At 33.7% G+C, this 24,938-nt stretch overlaps 1 protein-coding gene across 1 annotated transcript in view; it reads right to left on the bottom strand.

Annotated features, from left to right (window-relative positions):
• Positions 1–24,938, bottom strand: part of LOC145297859 (peptidylprolyl isomerase domain and WD repeat-containing protein 1-like) — a 90,384-nt gene that overhangs the window by 4,757 nt on the left and 60,689 nt on the right. The window contains exons 9-15 of the mRNA XM_080144187.1: positions 20,684–20,764; positions 18,470–18,563; positions 17,302–17,355; positions 10,897–11,140; positions 7,886–7,952; positions 6,848–6,930; positions 2,297–2,409 (exon numbers count right to left, since the gene is read on the bottom strand). Coding sequence (XP_080000313.1) covers positions 2,297–2,409; positions 6,848–6,930; positions 7,886–7,952; positions 10,897–11,140; positions 17,302–17,355; positions 18,470–18,563; positions 20,684–20,764 — 736 coding nt within the window. The remainder of the gene's footprint in view (positions 1–2,296; positions 2,410–6,847; positions 6,931–7,885; positions 7,953–10,896; positions 11,141–17,301; positions 17,356–18,469; positions 18,564–20,683; positions 20,765–24,938) is intronic.

Genomic DNA, 24,938 nt, shown 5'->3' on the forward strand with positions numbered 1-24,938 from the left:
ATGTTGTCCCTCTTAAATCTGGCCTCTAATTACAATAGCCCCTTATGCTTTAATGGTAATATGCCTTATTTGGGGTAAACATAAGTAGTGAAAAAGAAAGAAAAAAAAACCCCCAAAACTTGTCTTCTATTTTAATCTATATATCTATAAAAGTGAACGTGTCTGTGTGTCTGTCTGTGTACATTTCCCTACGCAATAACTCTGTCAATTTTTAGTCTACAGGCTCGAAATTTGATATACAGGGTACTGAGATTTGGGAAAATCGATGTGATCGGGTTTTGGCCAGAAATTTGGCTGTTAAGGGGTCAAAGTTCAACGATTTGACCTTTGAGAACTCTACCAAACTCCACCAATAATTTTGGGTCTAAACACTTGAAATTTTAGATATAGGTTCCTTGGACATGGATCTAACTTAATTTAAACTTAATTTAAGCCAAAAACAATAAATTTTAAGGGGTCATAATAGGGGTCAAAGTTTAAAAAATTGACCATTTTTTTTTTTTTTTTTGCTCAGCATACACCTCCATACACCTCCGGGCAACGCTGGGCACCCATGCTAGTATTTTAGAAAATCAAATATTATAACAATATTTAGTGAATGCTGATGTTTAAAAAAATAAATTATTAGAAGATTGTCTTTTGCAAATGTAATATGGGTTTATGGCAACCTCCATGAGAGGCTGATCCCTCGGGGTTAATACCACCAGAAAAACGAAGAGCAAAAAAAATAAAACACCACCAAAAGTCTTAGAAAAAAAAAATGATTTCAAATCATTCAATAAAATATTTTATAACATTTGGTTTTCTAAAATATTAAATTAAAAGACAAGTTTTTTTTTTTACTTTCTTTTCTACTATTTTTCTTTATCCCAAATAAGGCATATTACCACTAAAGCATCACGGGCTATGATTAGGAGCCAGATTTATAGAGGGACGTATTATTTGGATTCATCAGACTACTGTTCTCATCATGAGTGTCATTTTCACAATGTTTTGGTCGATGTAACCTCCAACCGTCTTCAGGTGTATCTTGTCGACCTCGGGAATATTTCTGTCAAACTCAGAAATTGGGACAGAATTTCAAACTGAACCCTTTATTCACTTCATGGGAGTAGCATGCTTTGGTTCCATCAGGCACGACTAGATAGAGGTCCTAAGTAATTCACAATTGTATTTTTTGGTCACCCACACTGAGAATTGAACCTTCAACCTTCAGAAGAATATCACTTTTACAATTGATTTTTCCTTGTCCCCAAGGACCTGTGGCATAGTGGTTAGAGTACTTGGGGGGAAAAATGTAATCAACACCTTAAAAATGATGGTATTTCTAAATATAGTATATAGTTTTGTCAAAATATTCCTCCCTGCACTGAATATTTATTTCAAAAATTAAATGTATCACACAATTAGATTTCTTTGTATATGAACTCTGTGTTCTGACCTGGTGTTGCCCAGGATCCATTACAATCACATTTGTTTTGTAAATATTTATGTTCTATAGCAATACCTTCTTTTTTAAGTTCAATATCTAAGCTAAAAATGCAAATAAGGAATGTTAACTAAGAATTAGTTGATTTTTTTTATAGGTGTTTATTTAAAACTGTCTCCATATTAGCAAGCTATCTAACAAGATTAAGTAGATCTTTTAAATAAATTATAGTGAAGTACACTATGTTAGTTTATTGCCAATAACATGGTATAACAATAAATAATGAAAGGTAGCTAGTTAGAATTGAAGACTTTTTCACCCTTTTTCATCTTAACAAACAAGGCATATTGCCACTTGGACATAGGGATCTATTATTTAGGATTATTTTTAGCAGGGGATTGTGGTGAGTTGAGTAGTAAGATGTTTGTTCACATTACATTTAAATTCTGCATGTCTGTACAGTCAGAGAGGCAAGAAACAGAGAGGTAATTCCAAAGTCTAGTAATCTGAGGGAAGAAACTTTCAGAATACAGGGCTTTTTGACATCTACGGGCCTCAACAGTGAAGGTGTGGGATTTTGCTGTTTGTCAGAGCACATTTCATTAAAGAACTAGTAAAACAGGTGCAGGGATGCAACATTGTGGTGATGGGACAGTGATTGAAGCTTGGTTGATAGTGAGGGACCTATTAGATTTGAGATTTTTTTTGTCTAAGTTTGATTTGTCAGATTAAATAATATTTAAATATAATTTTTAAAATTCAGCCAACATAATTTTATGTATTAATCCATCTTTTCTTGATCCATCCAATCAAGAAAACAAATTCACGTTTATACAGGTACGCTTGCAACAAAAAAAGATAACTTACCGAGAGGGTCACCAGTTTGTACCATGAATCCTTTGATAACACGATGAAAGATGTGTCCATTGTAGTAACCATTTCGACTGTGTACGCAAAAATTCTCCACAGTTTTTGGACACCTAAAATAACAAAACAGATTTTTTTTCTTTGATGTAAGCATTGTGTAAATAAGAATAAGCTTAAGAAGCCAAAACAATGCAGAATTTTTTATTTTCAAATAAACATTTATTTAAAAATGTAAAATAAACCTAATTTGGTCAATATACGTTTATCATCAAGCATAGAACCAGTCTGTGTTTTTTTTTATTTTTCCTTTCTTGTAGCACGTTATCACTAAAAAAATCACACAGATATTACTTTTCTAGTGACAGTATGCCACATGGAAGGAAAAGAAAAAAGAAAAAAAAAAAACATTTTCTATGCCTGACCTGATGATGCCATATTTCATCGAAACTAAGTTAATTTGAAACTTTTAAACAAATAAATATTTATTTTAAAAAAAAAGTTCTGCATTATATTGGTTTATTCGATGCCTCTGTTCAGTCTCAAAAGACAAAGGATACCCCCTGTAGGGGCAGCTGCGCATGTAATTGTCAAGCAAGGGTTGTGCAATCCCCCCAACCACTTTTTTTCCTGAATCGACATTGTTTAAGTTCAGTGGCAAGGGGAAGTCCAGAACGACTGGAAACAATGCTGAGATAAGCAGAGAGCACCTACACGACTTGGAAGTCCCAGATGTTCACCCATTTAGTACTGACCAGGCTCAACGTTGCTTAACTTTGGTGATCCAAGAGGAACCAGTGTGCCAACATGATTATGCCTTAATATAATTGGCTTATTAAACTTTCAAATTCAACAAAAAAAAAAAAAAAAAAAAAACAGTAGAGCAAGTCCATAGTTCAACCTAACTGAAAAACAAAAATACAGAAAACTCTTTATGATGTACATACCCATAACAGAACAAAGATGTCATATTCCAAAAATCACATAGTTTTATTTTTAATTAAGAAAATCAAATTTTATGCAAAAAAAGAAGCATCACCTTTTTAAAAAAACAAGTGTAGATAACTCACAATAATTCAAACTTGCGAAATCAGTCTTGTAATGCTAATGGTTTCACATTAATTGCTTGAAATCGTTTAAAAATGCTTTTCTTAGTTAAAAAAGAAGACTACTTGATCAATTGACATGATTTTTAGAATATGACATTTTCATTCCATGATAGGTACATACATCATAAAGATCTTTGTATTTTTTTTTTAAAAAATTTTGTTCGGTTAAACTGTGAATTTGCACCAAAACAGTTTTTATCTTTGCTTTCTGAAACATTTCAACATATGAAAACATCATTTGGATCCAATGAATTTTTTTTTTTTTTTTTTTTTTTACACGGTGGTCACCACTTATCAAGGCCCGGAAGCCACTCAGGGATAAGGGTTATTGCAAGTACATTACGTTAGTGTGGAGATTTGATGAAGTGTTCACTTAAGGGGGCGGTTGATTAGGAATTTGTTAACGTTGGACTTGAAGACATCCAAGTTGTAGTCAGGTGGGAGGCAGGCAGACGGAACAGAGTTCCACAGGCATGCAGTTCTAAGAAAGAAGCTTTGTTCATGGAATCCACGTTTTGATTTAGGCACAGATAAAGAGTGGGGAAAATTTTTCACAGTGGATTCGGCTAGACGGGTGTTTTTCGTGAAACTCTTCCCAATAATAACCCTTTCTTTATACAAACATTAACAAAGATAACCAAGAAAACTGATTTTAGATGTTAGAATGAGACCACCTTTCCTTCTATATTCTACAAATTACGTATTGCAGAGGAATAGAGGCTAGACGGGTGTTTTTTGTGAAAGATTGGCGAGGGGGGACCAAAGATTGGAATTCAGACGAGAACCTGCCATGGAAATAACGATAAAACAAGGATAGGCTTGCAACGTCTCTTCTATGGGAGAGAGGTTGCAGGGTAGAGAAAAGGGCATCCCCCACTTAGCCACAAAGTCTATTTTGTACTCTGTCAAGGCAGGATAGGCTGTTTTTAGCAGCTCCTGCCCAGATATGGCAGCAGTATTCCATCTTTGGACGTACTTGGCTTTTATATAGATAGAGAATTGCATCAGTAGTGAGATATCTTCTATATTTGCGATACATAAAAATTAATAACAGCACAAAGGAAACATTTTGTCTTAACACTGATTTTTTTTTTTAACTTTGACTTTCAATTTTATCACTGATTAACAATGTTTATAGTAAAATATCCAATTTTCATCGATTCAAATGTTTTTAAAGATACCATTTTGAAATTGTATGAAATCATCTCTGCACATCTTTTTCATTTAATTGTTTTATATGTTTGTTTGGTGATTGTGCAGTATAATGGGATTTCAAATGCTTTTCAGGTAAAAACACTATTATTACATACTTATGTGTCATGTCGAAATTAGTATAAATTACAAAAATGATCCAGTAGAATATGTGTTGGATTTGTTTTTTGACAAAAAATATCATAGGGTGCTTGTTAAGATATAGTCAACAGATTGATTTTTTAAAATATGTCGTTTTAAGCAAATACAATATTATGCACTTAATTGTCATACCAAAAATAGTAATATATCAAAAATTACAAAAAAATCATTGAATAGAAAGTTATTTATAGTTAAAAGTAATTTTACAGAAAATTGGGCGAAATTGCATTTTTCTTAGACATTATAAAGTAAAGTCTAAACACAAGGGACATAACTCTGAAAAGAATATTTTCGATTTTAGATCGTGGCTGCAATATTTGTTGTATATAGCGATAGCCTTTATTTTATTAAAAACACAATAGCAGTTGTTCTATTAGATGAATTTTTATAATTTTTGGATATGTTACTATTTGTGACATGACAATTAAGTATGTAATATCGTTTTTGCTTAAAATGATATATTTAAAAAATCGATTTGTTGACTACAGCTTAACATGCACAAAAAACCCAATATTTAAAACATATATTTAATCAATTCAAATAGGTTTTTAAAAATACTATTTTGAAATTGTGTCACATCTTTTTCATTTAATTTTTGTTTTATATTTGTTTGTTTGGTGCTTGTACAGTATAATGAGATTTTAAACATGCATTTCACAACAGTCATGCACACCAACTTGAAGAGTACAAAGATAATAAGTGTGTCATGCCTACAGTCAAGCATGGTGGTGGGAATGTCATGGTCTGGGGCTGCATGAGTGCTGCAGGTATTGGAGAGTTACATTTCATTGAGGGAAACATGAACTCCAACATGTACTGTCAAATACTGCAGCAGAGCATGATCCTCTCCCTTAGAAACTGGGTTGCAGAGCAGTGTTGCAGCATGACAATGATCCAAAAACACACACGCAAGACAACTACTGCTTTACAGGTTGAGGGTAAAGATGATGGACTGGCCAAGCATGCCACCAGACTTGATCCCAATAGAACATCTTTGGGCATCCTCAAGCAGAAGGTGGAGATGTGCAAAGTATCAATTATCCGCCAGATCCGTGATGTCGTAATTGAACAGTGAAAGAGCGTTCCAGTGGCTATATGTGAAGCTCTGGTAAACTCCATGCACAGGAGAGTAAAGGCCGTTTTGGATAATGATATTGGCCACACAAAATATTGAGAGTCGACATGTTGTATATAAATATTGACAACTTTTCGTAAGGGATGTACTCACTTTTGTTGCCAGGGATTTAGCTTTTAATGGCTATATTTTGAGTTATTTTGAGAGGAAATTAAATTAATTCTATTATATATGCTGTAGACAGACTACTTTTTATTGTGTAAAAAAATCATTTTTTCAGTGCTGTTCCATGAAAAGATATACTTAAATATTTGAAGAAATGTGAGAGGTGTACTCACTTTTGTGATACACTGTGTGTGTGTGTGTGTGTATATATATGTATATATATATGTGTATACGGGTATGGCTAAGGAATGAGGGTGGAGAGTTGTATGTTTTGGTTTCAATTCTAGCTGATGGCACCCAAATCATATATATTTATTTTGGTTTTGATCTCACTACTATATGTTAAGTTTAATATAATAATCGATAGAGAATTGTCTGTATAATAAATACATAATCTTCATGAATTAAAATAATCATATTTAAGCATATCTTACGACCAGGCAACACAAGGTGACCTGCTAGTAATATCTAAAATTTAGAAAAGCATTCATTCTTTGACCCTAAACTGACACAGATTTTATCAAATAAAAGTGTGTGTGTGGGGGGGGGGGGCTACTTTCCAGCCATTTAATGTACTAACTAAAAGAAGGTAACTCTGATATTTTTTTTTCAAGGAATTGCTTTCTATATGCTGACTCGTTCCTCAGGTAATCTAAAAAAGTGAATACATGTGTGTATATGTCCAGAGAGAGGAATGGGCTCGGTGGAGAAGAAAGAGGGAGGGAGAAACTGGGGTATAGAGAAAAAGAAGTTTTAATAGTAGCATGTTATGCTTTTGTCCTGGACAATGCTGGGTAATCCTGCTAGTAGATAAAAAGAGTAAAACAAAAAATTTTTTTCCATTTTACTTACTCTCTTGGAAATAATTTGCAGTGTATATCACCAGATGAGGTGTGCACAACTGCAGATTCTGCAACACGTGTGTACGAAGCGTCCTGGAATGAATCAACCAAAATCATTCATCATACAATTAAAACAACCTTTCGAAAAGTTTTTTGTTTATTACACAATCTTCTTAAATGGCACAAGATGAAAAAAAAAAAATTTTTTAATTCAGCAAACAACATAAAAACTAGTTATCACTTATATTTTTATCATAGATTCTATCCCTGGGCAGATAGTATCATGACCACCAACCAGCTAGTCCACTATGCCACCTCTCTAAAAAAAAGAGGATGATATCAATACAAACAAACATATACTACACTATCTTTCCAACAGAGGAGATAATGCCTGGGAGGCTGATCTCATGACAACAGAACAGGTAGATATCTAACCTTTTACTTTTTTTTCTTTTCTCCCTATTTAATGTACAGAGTTGCAACATTAATCTAATAGAGTATTCTGAATTTTTATCCGCAATGACTTGTGGGTAACGGATGAAGTACTAAATAAAATTCTAAATCTGACATATAAAAGGCTGTCTGTCTGTCTGTCTGTTTCCATATTTTCAAACTATCTCCTCCGAAACTAAAAGTCACAGAGCAGCGCTAGGGGCCCTCAAATGATTGGATTTTTTTATAGACTGTTTATTTATGGGTCTTTTAGTCAATTAAAATTGTTTTTAAGGGATAAAAATTGAAAGAATCATTAAACATTTTGTAAATTCATCTTAGTTTATTTTTAAGCGATTTATATGCATGTCACATTGGTACAATGTTTGAAGCTTTGAATGCTACAGTTTCAGTTTCGATTTTAGCTGATGACACCTAAATTTTTTTTTTTTTTTACTTTTGAAATCACGACTTTATAATAATATATATGAAATCTGCACGAATTAAAATATCATATTTAAGCATATTTTACGCCTGGGTAAAGGTAAAATATATTCATTAATAAATTTTTAATAAACCTTGAAGACAAATTTATTGATAAAAACTCTGAACAAACCTGCGTTGCTGCTACAAGCTCTTCTTTTGAAGGTTTCTCATTGAAAATGTCTCGCTCAGCTTCTCCACTAAAAACAGATCATCAAAGTTGTATAAGTTTTACCGGACAGAATGTATTGGTAAACTAAAATGGAAGTAAAGGTACTTGTCCAGAATACTACTCACCCCGGTGAAAAATAACAAAAATAAAGAAAAATTTGTGTGATACATGTATCCAAGTACATACATCATATAAGTGGTTTTATTTTTTAATAAGAAAATCAAATTTTATGGCTAAACAACAAATGACCATCTTGTGATATCATCTTGAAAACAGCCTGAAAATACAAGGGTGATAACTCTAACAAATTTCAACTTTTGCAAGATTTTAGAAAGCCCTTCTTAGCATGGAGAAGAGAGTCCGGTATTGGATAAATTCAAAATCGCTTAAGAATGATTTTCTTTATAAAAGTAAAACTACTTCATAAATTTACGTGATTTTTAGTGTATGATATTTTCTTTCTATCACGAGTACATATATTATAAATATTTTCCTTTATTTCTCTTTTTTTGTTTTTGGTGAGGAAACGTTCCGAACAAGCACCGAAATAAAAAATAAAGCAAAACAATCTCAATGAAACACAATAAAATCAACAATAACGCATGTATGGATTGATATGTCTCACCTATTTTTTTTCTTTTTTAAAGACAAAACAAAAATGAAGAAATTAAAAAAAGAATCAATTCCTGGCATCCCTGCATCCTCTGTCATTATGACTTCCATTTTCATATGAAACAGAATTTACAAGTTTTCTCGCTAGAAATGACATTTAAAATTCAATAAAAAATAAAAGACCCCAAATGGGGTCTTTTATTTTTTTAATTTTATTTATTTATTTATTTACTCCAAAGAAAGCACACTGCAATTAAGATGCAAGGAGCTACTGTGATTATAAGCCATATTTATAAGGATCAACCTAAGTGGGAAGGTGTGCAGCAAGATATCTGCTCACCTTACCTTTAGATTTCTGCATGTACGTACAGTCAGAGAAACAGAGAGCAAAGCAAACTGTCCGAGAAAAGAAACTATTAGAGTAGAAAATGTTTTCAGCATCTGGAGATCTCTACAATGAAGGGGTGAGACTTTGCTGTCAATCAGGTTGTCAGGTTTTACATTGAGGGAGTGCAAGTGCAGTAAGTTTATCGAAGCACATTCCATGGAAGTACTTGTCAAGCAAGTACAAGAATGTAACACTGTGGCAATGGGACAGAGATTGTTAGCTTATCGGTTGGTGCACCAGCCCACATGTGGCAACAATATTTCATGTATGTGTGGATCGTTACTTTGTAGAGATATAGGATACTGACTGGTGTGAGAAATTTACTAGCCAATAAAGAGAGTAAACCTTCTTTGCAGCAAACTTGGCAGTATGTTCATTGTATTTGTTCCAATCTGTGTTAGCTGTGAATGTTGACTGATGAGTTTGAATGTTGGACTGTCAGGTAAAGTGCTATTAAATATGCCAATTGGTAGCTGGAAAGGTTTCTTGTAATTTTCAAAGGAAAGGAGCTTTTATCTTAGCAGCATTAAATTTAACCATCTATGACCCCTCTGCATCCTTCCTCTGTGATTAGTACTTCCATACGAGATAGAATTTAAGATTTTTCTTGTTGGAAATGACTTTTTGGATTTGTTTCTGATAAAAAACAATCTTTTATGATTTTGTAGCAGACATGATTGCAAAGAACATTAACAGGAGTGAATTTTTACGGACCGTCCAATCAGAAGCTAGCTCTTAGCCATGTGACGGAGTTTAAAAAAGGTTGGATCAGCAGCTCTCTCTCTCTTTCTCTCCTCAGATCTTGGACTGACAACAACTCCACATGGCACAGACACCTGTCCCAAACTTCTTTTTTAGAATTCAACAGAACTCACCTGGCCTTCAGGTCTGGGGTACGACTAAGACGTGAATACAAACAAGCCAACATGGCTACCTCCGCACACAGAGTACACACACAAGCTCTTTTTACCTTACCTAATCTTTCATGAGGCATGCTTCTACAACTAACATCAAACAGACAATCCATCATGGCTACGGACCATAACTTCAACACACACCATCCATCCAGCATGGCTATAGCTGAGATCGAACTCACTACACAAGTTTGTGTAATTCAAATCTTGTCGGCACAATCACCTTGACACACCAGTTCTCGCCAGATCACTGAAGTTAAGCAATATTGAACCTGGCCAGTACCAGATGAGTGACCAATTGGGAAGGTGAAGTGCTGTATGTACCACAAGGTAAAAATACCAGGTTGAGAAACTGCCGCAGTCTATCCTTCTCTTGAGGGTAGATGGGAATCTCTTAAGCTATGATGGCGTCATGATAAAAAATACCCTTCATAGGCCTGGCGAAGTATCAAGTATTCAGCTACTGATTAGATTTGGTCAACACACACACAAACTCTTTTCTCTTTCAACAGGCCTGTCTAATCTTTTTTTTTTTTTTTTTTTTACACAGTGGTCAACACTTATCAAGGCTCGGAAGCCACTCAGGGATAAGGGTTATTGCAAGTACATTATGTTAGTGTGGAGATTTGATGAAGTGTTTACTTAAGGGGGCGGTTCATTAGGAATTTGTTAACGTTGGACTTGAGCACATCCAAGTTGTAGTCAGGTAGGAAGCAGGCAGACGGAACAGAGTTCCACAGGCGTGCAGTTCTAAGAAAGAAGCTTTGTTCATGGAATCCACGTTTTGATTTAGGCACAGATAAAGAGTGGGGGAAATTTTTCACAGTGGATTCGGCTAGACGGGTGTTTTTCGTGAAACTCTTCCCAATACTAACCCTTTCTTTATACAAACATTAACAAAGATAACCAAGAAAACTGATTTTAGATGTTAGAATGAGACCACCTTTCCTTCTATATTCTACAAATTACGTATTGCAGAGGAATATTGCAGAACAGTCGAGCAAAATTTGATTCTTCATTTGATAAGTTTTGTAAACAATTTTCAAATTCAAACTCACCTTTTTATATCTTCAGGTTCACGTTTCGTAAACATATAAAATCGGTTCTTCTTAAAAGCCGTGCAGAATAAAGTCGGGTCGATGAAAAGTGTGTGCAGGATGGGATTGTCAGCCGCCACCATGTCAGCATCCATTGCCGCTTTTTTTTTCTTGCCGGAACCTTGGAACATACTTATCTGAAGGAAACGTGCATTCTCTGGTTTGCCAAGAATTCGTACACATTGGTTTGTATACAAGTTCACAACTAGAGAAAAAACAAAAAAGAAAGGAAAAAAAAAAAGTTTGGAATCAAAGATAATCCATTTTAAAAGATTTATTATCAACTAGGTGTATCGATCTAGTATTGCCTGGGAATCTTTTTATTTTAAGTTTCATTTTGGTTTCTTTTTCCTTAAAAAATAAAAAAATAAAACATTTTATGACAAACAGGTGCAAGAACTACTAATCCAAAATGTTCAACATTAATAACTTTTCAAGAATATAACAACTAGTGATTGGACGATTCTAATATTTTTACCAATTCCGATAAAATTACCGATTCTGATTTTTTTCATAAATTTCTAAATATTTAACTAGAAAGATGTGATTTTTTTCCCCCCTGATTACTATAAAAACACATGTTAAATATGCATACATTTTCTCAAACATAAAAGCAAACGTGTGTGTGTGTGGTGGGGTGGGGGGTATCATCTATACATTTTAGTTTTACTGGTAGTTTTAAAACAAATAAATATTTATTATTTCATTATTACAACCAGCAGTGGAAGATTTTGTTTTAAACAAAATCAAATAAAAAAAAGATGATTAACGGAATTGTTTTGGCATCAGAAAATAGGCACATATTTTTCTGATTCTGATACCCACAAAAGTTTTGATTTTTCCAATTTCTAATTAATCATCCCAATACGAGTAATAACATTAAATAATAGTTAACTAACTAAAAAAAAATGAGAAAGGAAAATGGAGAGGCAGATAATAATAAAATGATCCTTCCTGAAACCAACATATGAGTATCAAGAAGTTTCATCAGCTGTCTTGATGCCTTGGCAAGCTGAGAGAAGGCTCAAGGTGTTTCCATGAATAGAAATTAAATTAAAAGATTAATAAAAAAGGCTACATTTTCGATTACAGTTTCAAGAATATATACTAAAATGGAAATAATAAACAAGGGAGACAACTACTAATCAAAATGGCGAAAATGGCCAACATCAATAGCATTTCAGGAATTTAACAACAAATATTAAATAATAGTTAATTAAACAAAAAAATTGAAAAGGAAAATGGGAAGGCAAATAATAATTAATAAAAATTAGCCTTTTTGAAACCAACATGCAAGTATCAGGAAGTTTCATCGGATGACAGACTGAGAGAAGGCTCAAGGTGTTCCCACAAACAGGGTGGCAATGGAGAGGTGCTTGTAAAACCAAGTCAATTCACATTGGTCCTCGGTGTGGATCATTATTAACAGACTCAGACTGGTGAGGGCGCTGGATGTGGTGGGGGCCTTATTACTCCATTTGTCTCCATGGAAACATGTATCTATCAAGAAAGCCGGCATATTTTAATTGTTTGCTGCTGTTGGATGGACCGAGACTGTTATTGATTCTGTCAGTGATGAGGGTGCAATAGTGTTGAGACGAGCTGTATCCCATAAGTTGATTTAATCAAATTATAGTGTTTTTTTTTTTAAAGAAATAATTTAATTATTACAATTGTAAAGAGAAAGAGATAGGTTCGGTTTGGTATGAGCAAAAAGTTGCTGCATGGTTATAAGGACAAACATCATTAACTTAAATCAATTTTATATATATATATATGTATATGTATATATACAGTTTCATCAACACAATGGATACAGTCAGGAAAGAGTTATGTAGACAAAAATGTGTTGCGTCAGTAAATAGGCCATACTATAAAAGTGAGTTTGAGTTTTTAATTTTGTGTAGTGAAAGTTGTGGATGAAGATAAAACAGGAATATGCTGACTTGTCAACTTGACGTTCAAAAAGCGTGAGAAAAGGTTTGGCAGAAGTGTTTTCTATGTGAAGAAGTTCTAACTGTATAATATATCAATCACCCCGCAAGCGAGAACATGTCAGCGTAAAAGAAAATAGAATGTAATTATATAACTGTTACACAATATCGTTTGGTCATTAAATTATTAATCGAGCCAAATTGTTAGCTAATTTTCTTAAGGTAATGTTGTTTTAATTTCTATTTATAAATCAATATAAAACGTTTTCAAAACTTTTTTTTTAAATAATTTAAAAGCCACAAATGTCTTTCAATTCGACAGTTTAAATGCTTTCAAATTCCTTTCAAAGTATGAAGAGTTACAAATTTGCTTTTTTTGACAACTATTAACAAAAAATTAAAATGGCTGACTGGTTTAGGAAGAAACCAAAATGCATTCTGATTGATTTAATCTTGTAATTAAATTGGGTTTTTAAAAAGGACTTTTGAAAAGCGTGTTTTAGTACTTTACACAATTGTATATTTTTGTTTCAATAAATAAATGATTAATATTAAATTAAAAAAATAACGTGCAAGTCACATAAAAATGAGAAACATGTACACACAAGAAATGGTCACACAACTATTAATATAGAGATTAAATTTATTTTATCCAAAATTTATAGAATCTATTTTTCACAATAGCACTTAAAAACAAATATTTATTCTCTGCAATAAATACTGGCCCATTTGGCATAATGGTGAGTATAAGTCAAAAGACCAGGGTTCAATCCTGGGTGAAGTTATTTTCATGGCAAGTGCTTGTCTGAGCTTCAATCCAAGGTCCTCCCTGTCCTGACTTTCACAAAAAAACACTCATCTAGCTGAAACCACCATCAATAATTTCCCCCACTCTTTATCTGTGCCTAAACCTAAACATAGATTCCATGAACAAAGCTTTTTTATTAGAAGTGCACACCTGTGGATCTCTGTTCCGTTTTTGTTTTCCAACTGACTACAATATGGTTGTCTTCAAGTCGAATGTGAACAAATTCTTGATGAGCCCCCCCCCCATTAAGTAATCCAATTTTACCAAATTTCCATTACTAACGATGACCACGACATGTCTCCCTTGACCACTGTGCACTCATTAACCCTTATCCTCGAGTGGCCTCTGGGTCTTGATAAGTGGTTACTCCTTTGTAAATAAATTAAAAAAAAAAAAAAAGAAGTCATACCAAAAAGTACAAAAAATTTTACCGGATGCTGTCTTTGTCAAACACTCAGTATCATAAGGTGCAAATCAAAGGTAAGTGAAGCAATCCAGGGAAAGATGTGGTTCTCCTTTATCACCTCAGTGTAGTAGCCAATTTGACCTCGACTACTATGGTTGATCCATGTATCTATTTTTTTTACTAAATTATGACGTCATAATAATGAAACAAATATTCTCAAATAATCACTTAGATAAATTTGACGCCTCAGTTCAGTATCAAGAGACAATATATACAATCTGTAAGGATAGCTAGACCAGTTCTTATGAGGCAAAGGTTACGCAATCCCAACCACACCTCTCCTGAATTGGCACTGCTTGGGTCCAATGGCAAGGAGAAGTGCTAGATGACTAGAAACAATGCCAAGATAAGCAGCTGGAATTCGTGAATGGCCACCCATTTTAATACTGACCAGGCTCAATGTTGCTTAACTTTGGTGATCTGATGGGAACCGGTGTGGCAACATGATTATGCCATATTTCTAGATAAATTAGATGCAGATATTAAAGATTATAGGAGAAATGTTAGTTGAATAAACTCATGTAATAAAGAGAAAGAGGTTATTTAAAAAAAAAAATAGTCACTAATTGATAAAACAAGAAACAATGTTAGCCTTTACTAATCAGCAGAGCATTACCACTGTCGACCAAGGGAAAAACAGGAAACTTCTATGGTATGACTATGTTGAAAGAATGGATCAGAGTTCTAGGGTTAATTGATAAAGAACAGTTAACATAGCAGATTCACAGGGAAACTAACCTGTCTCTGGTCTGCTCTTTATTTATTCCTCTTTATTTATTTTATTTATTTTTTTTTACATGGAGGTCACCACTTATCAAGGCCCAGAAGCCACTTGGGGATAAGGGTTATTGTGTGTACAGTAATCAATGGGATAGTGTTGTAGTATTTGTTAGTACTGGAGATTTGATAAAGTGTCATTACTTAAAGAGGCGGTTCATCAGGAATTTGTTTATGTTGGACTTGAAGACATCCAAGTTGAAGTCAGGAGGAAAACAGGCAAGTGGTAGTGAGTTTCATGGGCGTGCAGTTCTAAGAAAAAAGCTTTGTTCATAGAATCTACGTTTTGATTTAGGCACAGATAAAGAGTGGGGAAAATTATTGACAGTGGTTTCAGCTAGACGGGTGTTTATTGTGAAAGATTGGTGAGGGAAGACCAGAGATTGGAGCTCAGACGAGCACTTGCCATGGAAATAACGATAAAACAAAGATAGGCTCACAACGTCTCTTCTGTGGGAGAGAGGTTGCAGGGAAGAGAAAAGGGCATCCCCCACTAAGCCACGAAGTCTATTTTGTACTCTGTCAAGGCAGGATAGGCTGTTTTTAGCAGCTCCTGTCCAGCTGTGGCAGCAGTATTCCATCTTTGGACGTACTTGGCTTTTATATAGATAGAGAATTGCATCATTGGTTAGATATCCTCTGGAGCGGTAGAAGGATCCCACCATTTTCCCACGACCTTGGCAACAGACTTGATATACGTATTCCATTTCAGATCAGGAGTAAAGGTCAACCCCAGAAGCTTATCAAAACATGGGGCCTCCCCTAGACGAGAGCCATCCATTTCGATTGATGCCAGATGGGGATCAGAGCGTTGGTGATGTAAAGATAGAAGCTTGAATTTCAGATCCATTTTCATTACTTTCTCACATGTTTTCCTTGGCCTTCCTCTGTGAACTGAACCTGCTACCTAAACTGTTCTATATTTATTAGAACAAAAATTCTCATCCATTCTTTCAACATGGTCATACCATTGAACTCTGTCCAGATTTAATTTTCCTCTGAGGTCATCAGAACTAAGCCCGTCTTTAGAACTCACATTAGACATCCCTCATATCATTTCTATCCATGCAACACATGTCCTCAATCCTCACTGGCTAGGTTTCACTTTCATACATCATCACACCATGTACACATACCTGATAAACTTTTCCCTTGGTTGATAGTGGTCATGCTCTGTTGGTTAGTAATGACAGAAGCTCACTTAATTTACTCCACCTACTCAATTCTTGCAATCACACGAGCACCTGCTCCACCTTCAGCCACAATGGTATCACCAAGATAACAAAACTTCTCGTGCAACTACACTAGATTAGCGAAATTTGGAAATCGATTATGAAAAATAATCAAAAACAATTGTATCTACGGACTTTTTGCTTCAATTACAATCAAAAGCAATGATATCTACTTAATTAACATGTCAAAAGTACTTAAATATTACCGCATTAGTAAAAAAAAACATGATCTCCTCCCTATGTTAAGAATGGTTTTCTAAATAATAATGTTATTATTTCACCATGGTCCTGATTCATATCTTAAAGAATAGCATAGTCTGTATTCTGCATGAGTACAGTTTTCTGTAAGTCTTTAAAAATGCTTAACTTCTACTGTGGATAGCCAAACAGTCATCTCTAAACATATCACACATTGGATAAGGCAGGTGAAGCTAAGATGGTAGAGTTTGATATATTCAAGGTTCAACATGAAGGTTTTCTCAGTAAAATTGTACAGGATTACTGGATGAATATTAAATACTAGACTTTTTAGTTTGTTAAAAAACGGGCACAAGTTATAGCCCATTGACTTATAATGAGTGCTTTATGCTAAATTTATGGTTGAATATGATTAAACTTGTGGTCATTTTTGCATTAAATACTAATCCTTATCAATCTCTAATCCATATTTCTTTGGGAAGACATAACATAAGAAGGAAAGTAACTCAGTTATACTAAAAATAAGGCAAAAGACACAATTTATTAAAAAAATTGCCAATAGTTACATGCTATTTACCTCATTTTGGAACTCTTTTTTAGTCAAATATTTTATTTCTGCTAATTTTTGTCAGAAAATGTTTTCTTTAATAGTTTTTTTTTCTACTTTATCGTTTTTCATAATTTTTGGATATATTCATTACTAGAACCCATTGGTTTGTCTTGGAATTCAATATTAAAAATTTCACATTTTGTTATTATAGTGTAGTTGCACCAGCTTTCTTAACAACCCTCAATAGCTTCATTATTCAGATATACTTTCTCCACATCTGAGTTCTCATCCATCTCGATTGTCTTTCACTTCTTACGAATAAGATAAAGATATTTTCGCCAATGTCATCATAAACGAAAAACAAAATGCTTATTTATTTTTTACAATCAAACTTTACTTACCTTTAATGCCCAACATCGTACTGTAAAGGATGAAGTACCCACTTTCATCAAATACTAAAAAAAAAATTGAAAGAATATCAGTGTTTAAACAAACAACGAAAAGAATATACAAAAAAATTAAATGTTTGCTAAAATTGAATCCAATTCTATTCTTATTTATTGAGCAATAAAAATTGTTATTTTTTTATAAAAATTTTTACAAATATTTCATTTTTTCTACCAAATTTAAAAAAAAAATTTCATAGTTTCAAATAATTTTTTCTAACACCTACACACGTTGTAACATATAAAAATGGTCAAGTTTTTTTTTTCAAACTTGATTTTAATCAATTTTTTAAAAAAATAACTTTGCAAATATTTCACATTCGTGCATGTGCCAAAATTTAAAAAATTTTTTTTTTTTTACTTAATTTTCACCCCAAACAAGGCACAGTGCCACTTTGAACTAGGGGGCTACTATCAGGGACATAAGTTGCATGGGTATTATGAGGGGAGATGAGTAGCAAGATGCATGTTCACTTGAACTTCTGCATGTCAGTACAGTTGGGAAAGCAGAATACCGGGAGTTCCAAAGTCTAGTAGTTCTGGGGAAGAAACTATTGTAGTAGAATGCTTTCTTACACCTAGGGATCTCTACTGTGAAGAGGTGGGAGTTAGCTGCTTGTTAGGTTTGTCGGGGTATTCACATTGAGGGGATACAAGTGCTTGTAGTTCATCAGAACATTCACCATTAAAGTACTTGTAAAACAGGCAGAAGGATGGAACATTTTGTCGATGGGACAGAGGCTGAAGCTTGGGTGACAGTTCAGGACCTATCAGGTTGCCGACTCTCTTTTGAACCCTGTCAAGGAGTGAGAGACAAGTAGCAGATGCACCAGCCCAAATGTGACAACAGTACTCCATACATGGGCAAATGGTGGCCTTATAGAGGTACAGGATACTTTCGGGCATTAGTAGCTTTCTAGCACGGTAGAGAGAGCCCACCTTCTTCACAGCAGCCTTGGCAATGCTCTCAATGTATCTATTCCAGTTCATGTTCCCTGCAAACGTTAGGCCGAGGAGTTTATAGGACGTACTTTCGAGTAATGTGTTCTTGGCCATTGCTATTGGTGGTAGTGAATTAGCAACGCCTGCTACATGTGATTAATGCGATAGAAAATATACTCACAAATATTACTGTATCTGAAAGAAGATGACTTTTCTAAATCACGTTCGACGGCCATTCTTCGTCCGAATTCCATGTTGGGTAAGACTTGTTTTATCTGTAAGGACAGAAAACTCATTAATTGGAGTCACTTTCATGTTATTATTGAACACATCTAGGCACTTATACCGAATCAGGACCTTGTCGAAATAATAACATTATTATTTAGAAAACCATTCTTAACATACAGAGGCGATTTTTTTTTTTTTTTTTTTTTTAACTATTCTGTACTTTCAAATGACAATTTAATAAACAACAGATACGGTAAAACTTGTTTTTAACTTAAAAATCATATCTTAAAGAATAGCATGGTCTGTATTCTGCATAAGTACAGATATCTGTAAGTTTTTAAAAATGACCAACCGAATGAATTTATGTAATCTTGTTCTACTGTGGATATTCAAACAGTCATCTCTAAACATATCACACATTGGATAAGGTAGGTAAAGCTAAGATGGTAGAGTTTGATATATTCAAGGTTCAACATGAAGGTCTTCTCAGTAAAATTGTATAGGATTACTGGATGAATATTAAATACTAGACTTTTTAGCTTGTTAAAAAACGAGGACAGGTTATAACCCGTTGACTTATAATGTGTGCTTTATGCTAAATTTATGGTTGAATATGATTAAACTTGTGCTCATTTTTGCATTAAATACTAATCCCTATCAATCCCTAACCATGCATCGAACAGTTACCATAATACTTAGTTTGCTGCAGCTTATCATATCAAAGGCCAATGCAAATTTTCAGCCAGATTAGCTCTGCAGTTTCCGAGAAAACTTTTAGAGTAAATGTGGTACTGTGGTGATTAATAGGGCTAGGACAACAGCATATTCTTTTCATTGTTTTAACTCTCGAGTGTGTATCCATTGGTATCTTATATGCTTTTATATATAGTGATCTGGTTCTCAGTTGATTAAGTGTGTCTGTGTCAGATATATACTTGAGAGTCATAACAATGAAAAAAATATTCTGTTGTCATAGCCCTGTGATTAATCTCTCTTAATCCGTCATAGCCCTGTGATTAATCTCTCTTAATCCGTAGCTATGCATTGAGTGGATACCATAATACTTCACTACACCTTATCATAACAAAGGTTTGTACAACATTTCAACCAGATTGGCCCAGTAGTTTCCAAGTAAAAATGGAATGGACAGACAGTCTAAGAGAAATATAATATAGATAATTAAAATTTTTCTCAGCTAAAATGGCCATGCATTCAAACAACAGTACATTAATGTACGTATGCCCCATTGGTCAATACTTAAACCTTTATTATTCATTATCTTTATAAACAATGTAATCACATTTGAGATGGGTGTTTTTGCTGATTATACCACATCCTATTCTTCACATACAACATCCAAGGAAATGGCTGAATCCTTAGAAAATGACCCCCAGTAATAGAATAGGCCCAAAAATAGATGGTCACATTTAATGCTACTAAGATAAAGCTCCTTTCCTTTAACAATCATAAGAAACCTTTCCAACCATCAATTACCATAGCTGACAGTACCCTGACCAGAAATCTAATGTTCAAACTTGTTGGCTTAATATTCTCAGACATGTGTTGGAATAAATACATAGAAGAGACTGCCAAGTCTGCTGCAAAGGAAGTAAATTCCCTCTATCATGTTAGAAAACTACTTGTATCTGCCAGTATCCTATATCTCTATGAAACCACCATTTACTCATGCATGGAGTATTGTTGCCACATCTGGGTTAGTGCATCAACCACCAGTTTCGCTTTCTTGGACAAGGTAAAAAACAAATCTGTTTAGCTCCGATTCCCGTGTTTGTTTTACAAATACTTCCACAAAATTTGCTTGGATGAACTTTCTGTGTTTGTACTCCCTCAATGAAAATCTTCCAACCCACCAGACTAACCCCCCCCTCCTTCTCTGTAGAGGTCTCTAGATGCCAGAAAACCCACTTTTAAAAGTTTCTTTCCTCGGACAACTTGCCTTTGAAATTCCCTCCCTGCTCCCTGTTTCCATAACCATAACAACATCCAGAAATTTAAATTAAATGGAATATGAGCAAACAACTTGCTGCCCAACTCCCCACATAGGTTGTTAAAACTGTTCTGTTTGAGGGAATTAGTTTTACCCATCTTGGAATTCTCTTAAGTTATAAAGAAAAGTAAAATAAAAAAAAAAAAACATTGGCTTTACCTGTTGAGCTGCGGAAACCTGCTCTAAAGATTCATCGAGAACTTTTGATAATTTTGCAGTGAGAAATTTGAATACTCGCACCTAAATTAAAAATGAAACAAAAAAAAAATGTTAAGATTTTATAGTAAACAGACACATGGGATACTCTTATACCACATATTCTCTTTCAGATGAATGGTTGAGAAAAATTCTTAGCAAGAATGACGATTCCGAGATGGGTTCATAACCCTTTCATAAGACAAACAAAGATTATAATAGAATGTCTCATGCAAATCTAGTAAGAATAGCTTTCATACATATTATTTGGTTTAATCGCACTACTATTCTCATCCTAAGTGTGATTTTCACAACGTTTCGGTCGATGTAACCTCCGATCTTCTCCAGGTGTATCTTGTCGAACTCTGGAATGTTTCAGTCAAACTTGGGAATCTGGATGGAATTTCGAGCAGAACCCTTTATTTACTCCACGGGGTTAACATGCTCGTTCCATCAGCCATAATTAGATAGAGGTCCCAAGTAATTCGCAATCATATTTTTCGGTCGCCCACACTGTGATGGGTTTCTTCTTATTAAGTTATAAAGAACCTTCAGGAGAATATCACTTATTGTTACATGATAAGGGCTGTCCCTTTTTCATGTAAGTATAAAAATAGAGAGATTACTTAAAATGAAAATAAAATGAGAGAAAGCAGAAATCGAACCTTGGATATAAGTTTTAAAGAACAATAGGTTTAAATGGAATGTCCAGTAAATTGTTAATTCTGATGAAATAAATAATAAATAAACTATTCAATTGTTAGAAAGAATGTGGATAATAAAATATGGGTTAAATAAATTAGATATGTAGGTTGAATTCCTTTGTGAAAATAACAAAGAAAAAATAGGTTATTGAGAAATCAGAATGTTCGGGAAACGTGCGACTCGCGCATGTTGATGGCACGTGAATTGTGATCACGTGGCCGGACATGCATGGATTTCTCAATATAGGAAGTGAGAGTTAGTTAGTTAGAGAGTTAGTGAGAAACTCAGAGGGAGTTTGAGATCGACAGACGATAGTCTGGGTGCAGACATGGGTTTCAATCGTCTAGAAGCGAGACGATCACTATTGAAACTTAATATCTGAACCTTTGAATTCCTGAATGCAAAGCCACCAACCGGTTCAAGTGGAAGAATAAATGTTCAACGTGTTTTGATAACTGCCGTCTCCTGTGTCCATCATTACATGAAAAAGGTATTGTCTATTTATGTGTACAAACTATTTGAAATTCATCATCTAAAAAATATATGTGTTAGAAAGTAAATGTGTCTATTTATGTTATACAAACACTCTCGTTCATACGAACTGTCAAAGCATAAATGCCAACCTGTCAATCCATCGGCATAAATGCAAACCTCTCAATTATCGGTCTGTCTATCTAGATAGCGAATCACCTCTCAAAGTTTATGTATATGTACACTCTCTCTATATATACTCTCTTGTTAATGTCCACATCTCTTCTCTAACAATGTTAATGATAATGTCTCTATATCTCCCATCTCTTCTCACAACATGATCACACACATGAACTCTCCTAAGACTGTCTCATCTCTCTTAAGACAATTATTCTTATCCTACTTATAACATGAACAACAAAAGAACATTCATCATCATAAGTACAATAATAAGCGAATCGTTAAAATATAACATCATTACAATTGATTTTTCCAAGTACTCTAACTGCTGCATCACGGGTCCTTGCATGAAAATCACACACAAGATGAGAACAGTAGTCCGATTAATTCAAATAATATGAACAACCAATCATCATCTCAAAAAATTCCGAAACGTCATAGCTTTCATAGTCTGAGATCTTTTTCTTTTTTTACTAAAACACATAAACACGTTGTAACATATTTAAAAGATCAATTGGGGAGAGGAAAATTTTGTTCTCAACTTCTTTATTTACTCAGGTGTTGAGAAGTAAAGGAGAACTTTAATCGAACATTCAAATGCGTATGTATCGCATATAGTGTTCACGTGTTAGTCTTGATTTCTGAGAACTTCGCCTGAAGGAAAATAAAACAAAAAAAATTTGATCAACTTTATTACAGCAAATTTCAATATCCGTACGCACATGTCAATACATCTGACTATGACTATTAGACATTCAAAAAACAGTTTCTTTAACAAAACCAGAACAATTTAGCGATGCTGCAAAATCTAAATAAAGATTAAAAAAATGTCTGCATCATCTTAAAGACGACACATGCAGCTGAAAATTTGGTTAAAAAAAAAAATTTTTTTTAAAGAATCCTGCATCGTATTATCTGGTTTCTTAATATGCTTTAATATATAGTGATCTGATTCTCAGTTGATTAAGTGTGTCTGTGTCAGATATATACTTGAGAGTCATAACAATGAAAAAAATATTCTGTTGTCATAGCCCTGTGATTAATCTCTCTTAATCCGTTATAGCCCTGTGATTAATCTCTCTTAATCTGTAGCTATGCATCGAAGGGATACCATAATACTTCACTACACCTTATCATAACAAAGGTTTGTACAAAATTTCAACCAGATTGGCCCAGTAGTTTCCAAGTAAAAATGGAATGGACAGACAGTTTAAGAGTTTTGAGCGGAACCCTTTATTTACTTCATGGGTTAACATGGTTTCTTAACAGATTTTCGAATTATATATACTAGTACTGAGATGATTAGCTTGAAAATTCAGAACTTTGGGGATATTGAAATCGGAAGAAATTCCCAAACCGATTCTTTTGATATTTTTTTGTTGTTGTTTAAAACTTATTTTTCCAGACACTAAATAAAAAAAAAAAAATGATAGATATTCAATGATGCTAAATTAGCAATAAAACTAAAATTCATAAATCATCATAACAAATTTAACTAACAAAAAGATGGCACTGGAAATTGAGAAATAAATCTTAGTTGCTTCAGTATTTTCAATCGACAGTGTCCACGCCTCTTCCCCATGTTTAATGTATAATATCCAGCATTTGGAGAGAGTTCAAACACTGGTTACTCGAATAGTGTAGGATCTATCGAATCTATCCTATGAAAGCTGATTCAAATATTTAACTTTTTCTCCCTTGAGCGCTAATGATTATGCGGTGACCTCATTTTGGCATGCAATCTCATGAATGAACAGTATGATATGAAATATATCAATATTATTCACTTGTGCATCAGGAATAAGTATACACAGACACTACAAGAAACCGATTTCGACTGAACCAAAGGAGGGATGAGTTCACAATCAGAATCACTGAACGTTGGAATAGACTTCCAAGTAACAACAATGCAACAATTTAAGGTTAATTTGGACAGCTGCTGGGCTATTGTATTCTCTTCTGTGTAAATTAATTGACTGTTTTATTTTTTTGAATTGAAAACAAAAATGTCAATTACAGGGAAAACATTTGAGAAAAAAAAAAAAAAACACTGAAAAGATAATATAAATCTCCTTTTTCCCAGTATATTTTACTTGTGTGAGAATATATGTACACATGACACAGGTTTTTACAGTAATTCAAAAATTAAAAAAATGCAACAACTCTATAACTAAATATGTAAAAATTTAAAAAGAAGAATCGGAATCAGCTCAACGTTATTAACCGCTTGCTGTAGTAGAACAATTTTAATTGTTCTTAAAAATATTAAAGTTGATTTATTTAATGTATTTTTTTTTCATTTAATTCATATTTAATTTAATTTCACTTTTTAATAGCCGGCAACAATTGCGTTTAAAACAAGAAGTAAGCTTATTTATTTAAGCTGTGAGAGTTATTTCCCCTTTAAGCTATGACAGTTACTTCGCATTTGATTTTCATATATCGAGATGGATGGATTTTATGCTTCCCTAAATTCAACATACGGTCACTTTTTGTACCAAGTTAGGATATTCAGTGTATCTTAAATAACATGTGATTAATTCTTCCACCCAGTAATATGTTTTGACTGGGCAACACCGGGTATATACAGCTAGTATATACATATACACACACATATATATAAATGCTTTCATTTATCATTCTTATACAAGGGTGTCCAAAAAGTCACTGAAGGCTTGAAAATCTTTGTCAGTTTACCATTAATAATAATTATTTTTTTCTTTATATTTCACATAAATTCTGTTTACATTAGGAGGCTCCACAGCCCCCTAATGTAAACAGAATTTTTGTAAAATATTTAACTGCTGAAGTACCTGTTAACAACTATACAAGTTGTATAATGGAAAAAAAAAAAAAAGTATAT

Source organism: Euprymna scolopes, chromosome 2 (genome assembly GCF_053919585.1).
Source record: "Euprymna scolopes isolate OS-2025 chromosome 2, ASM5391958v1, whole genome shotgun sequence".
NCBI lineage: Eukaryota > Metazoa > Mollusca > Cephalopoda > Sepiida > Sepiolidae > Euprymna > Euprymna scolopes.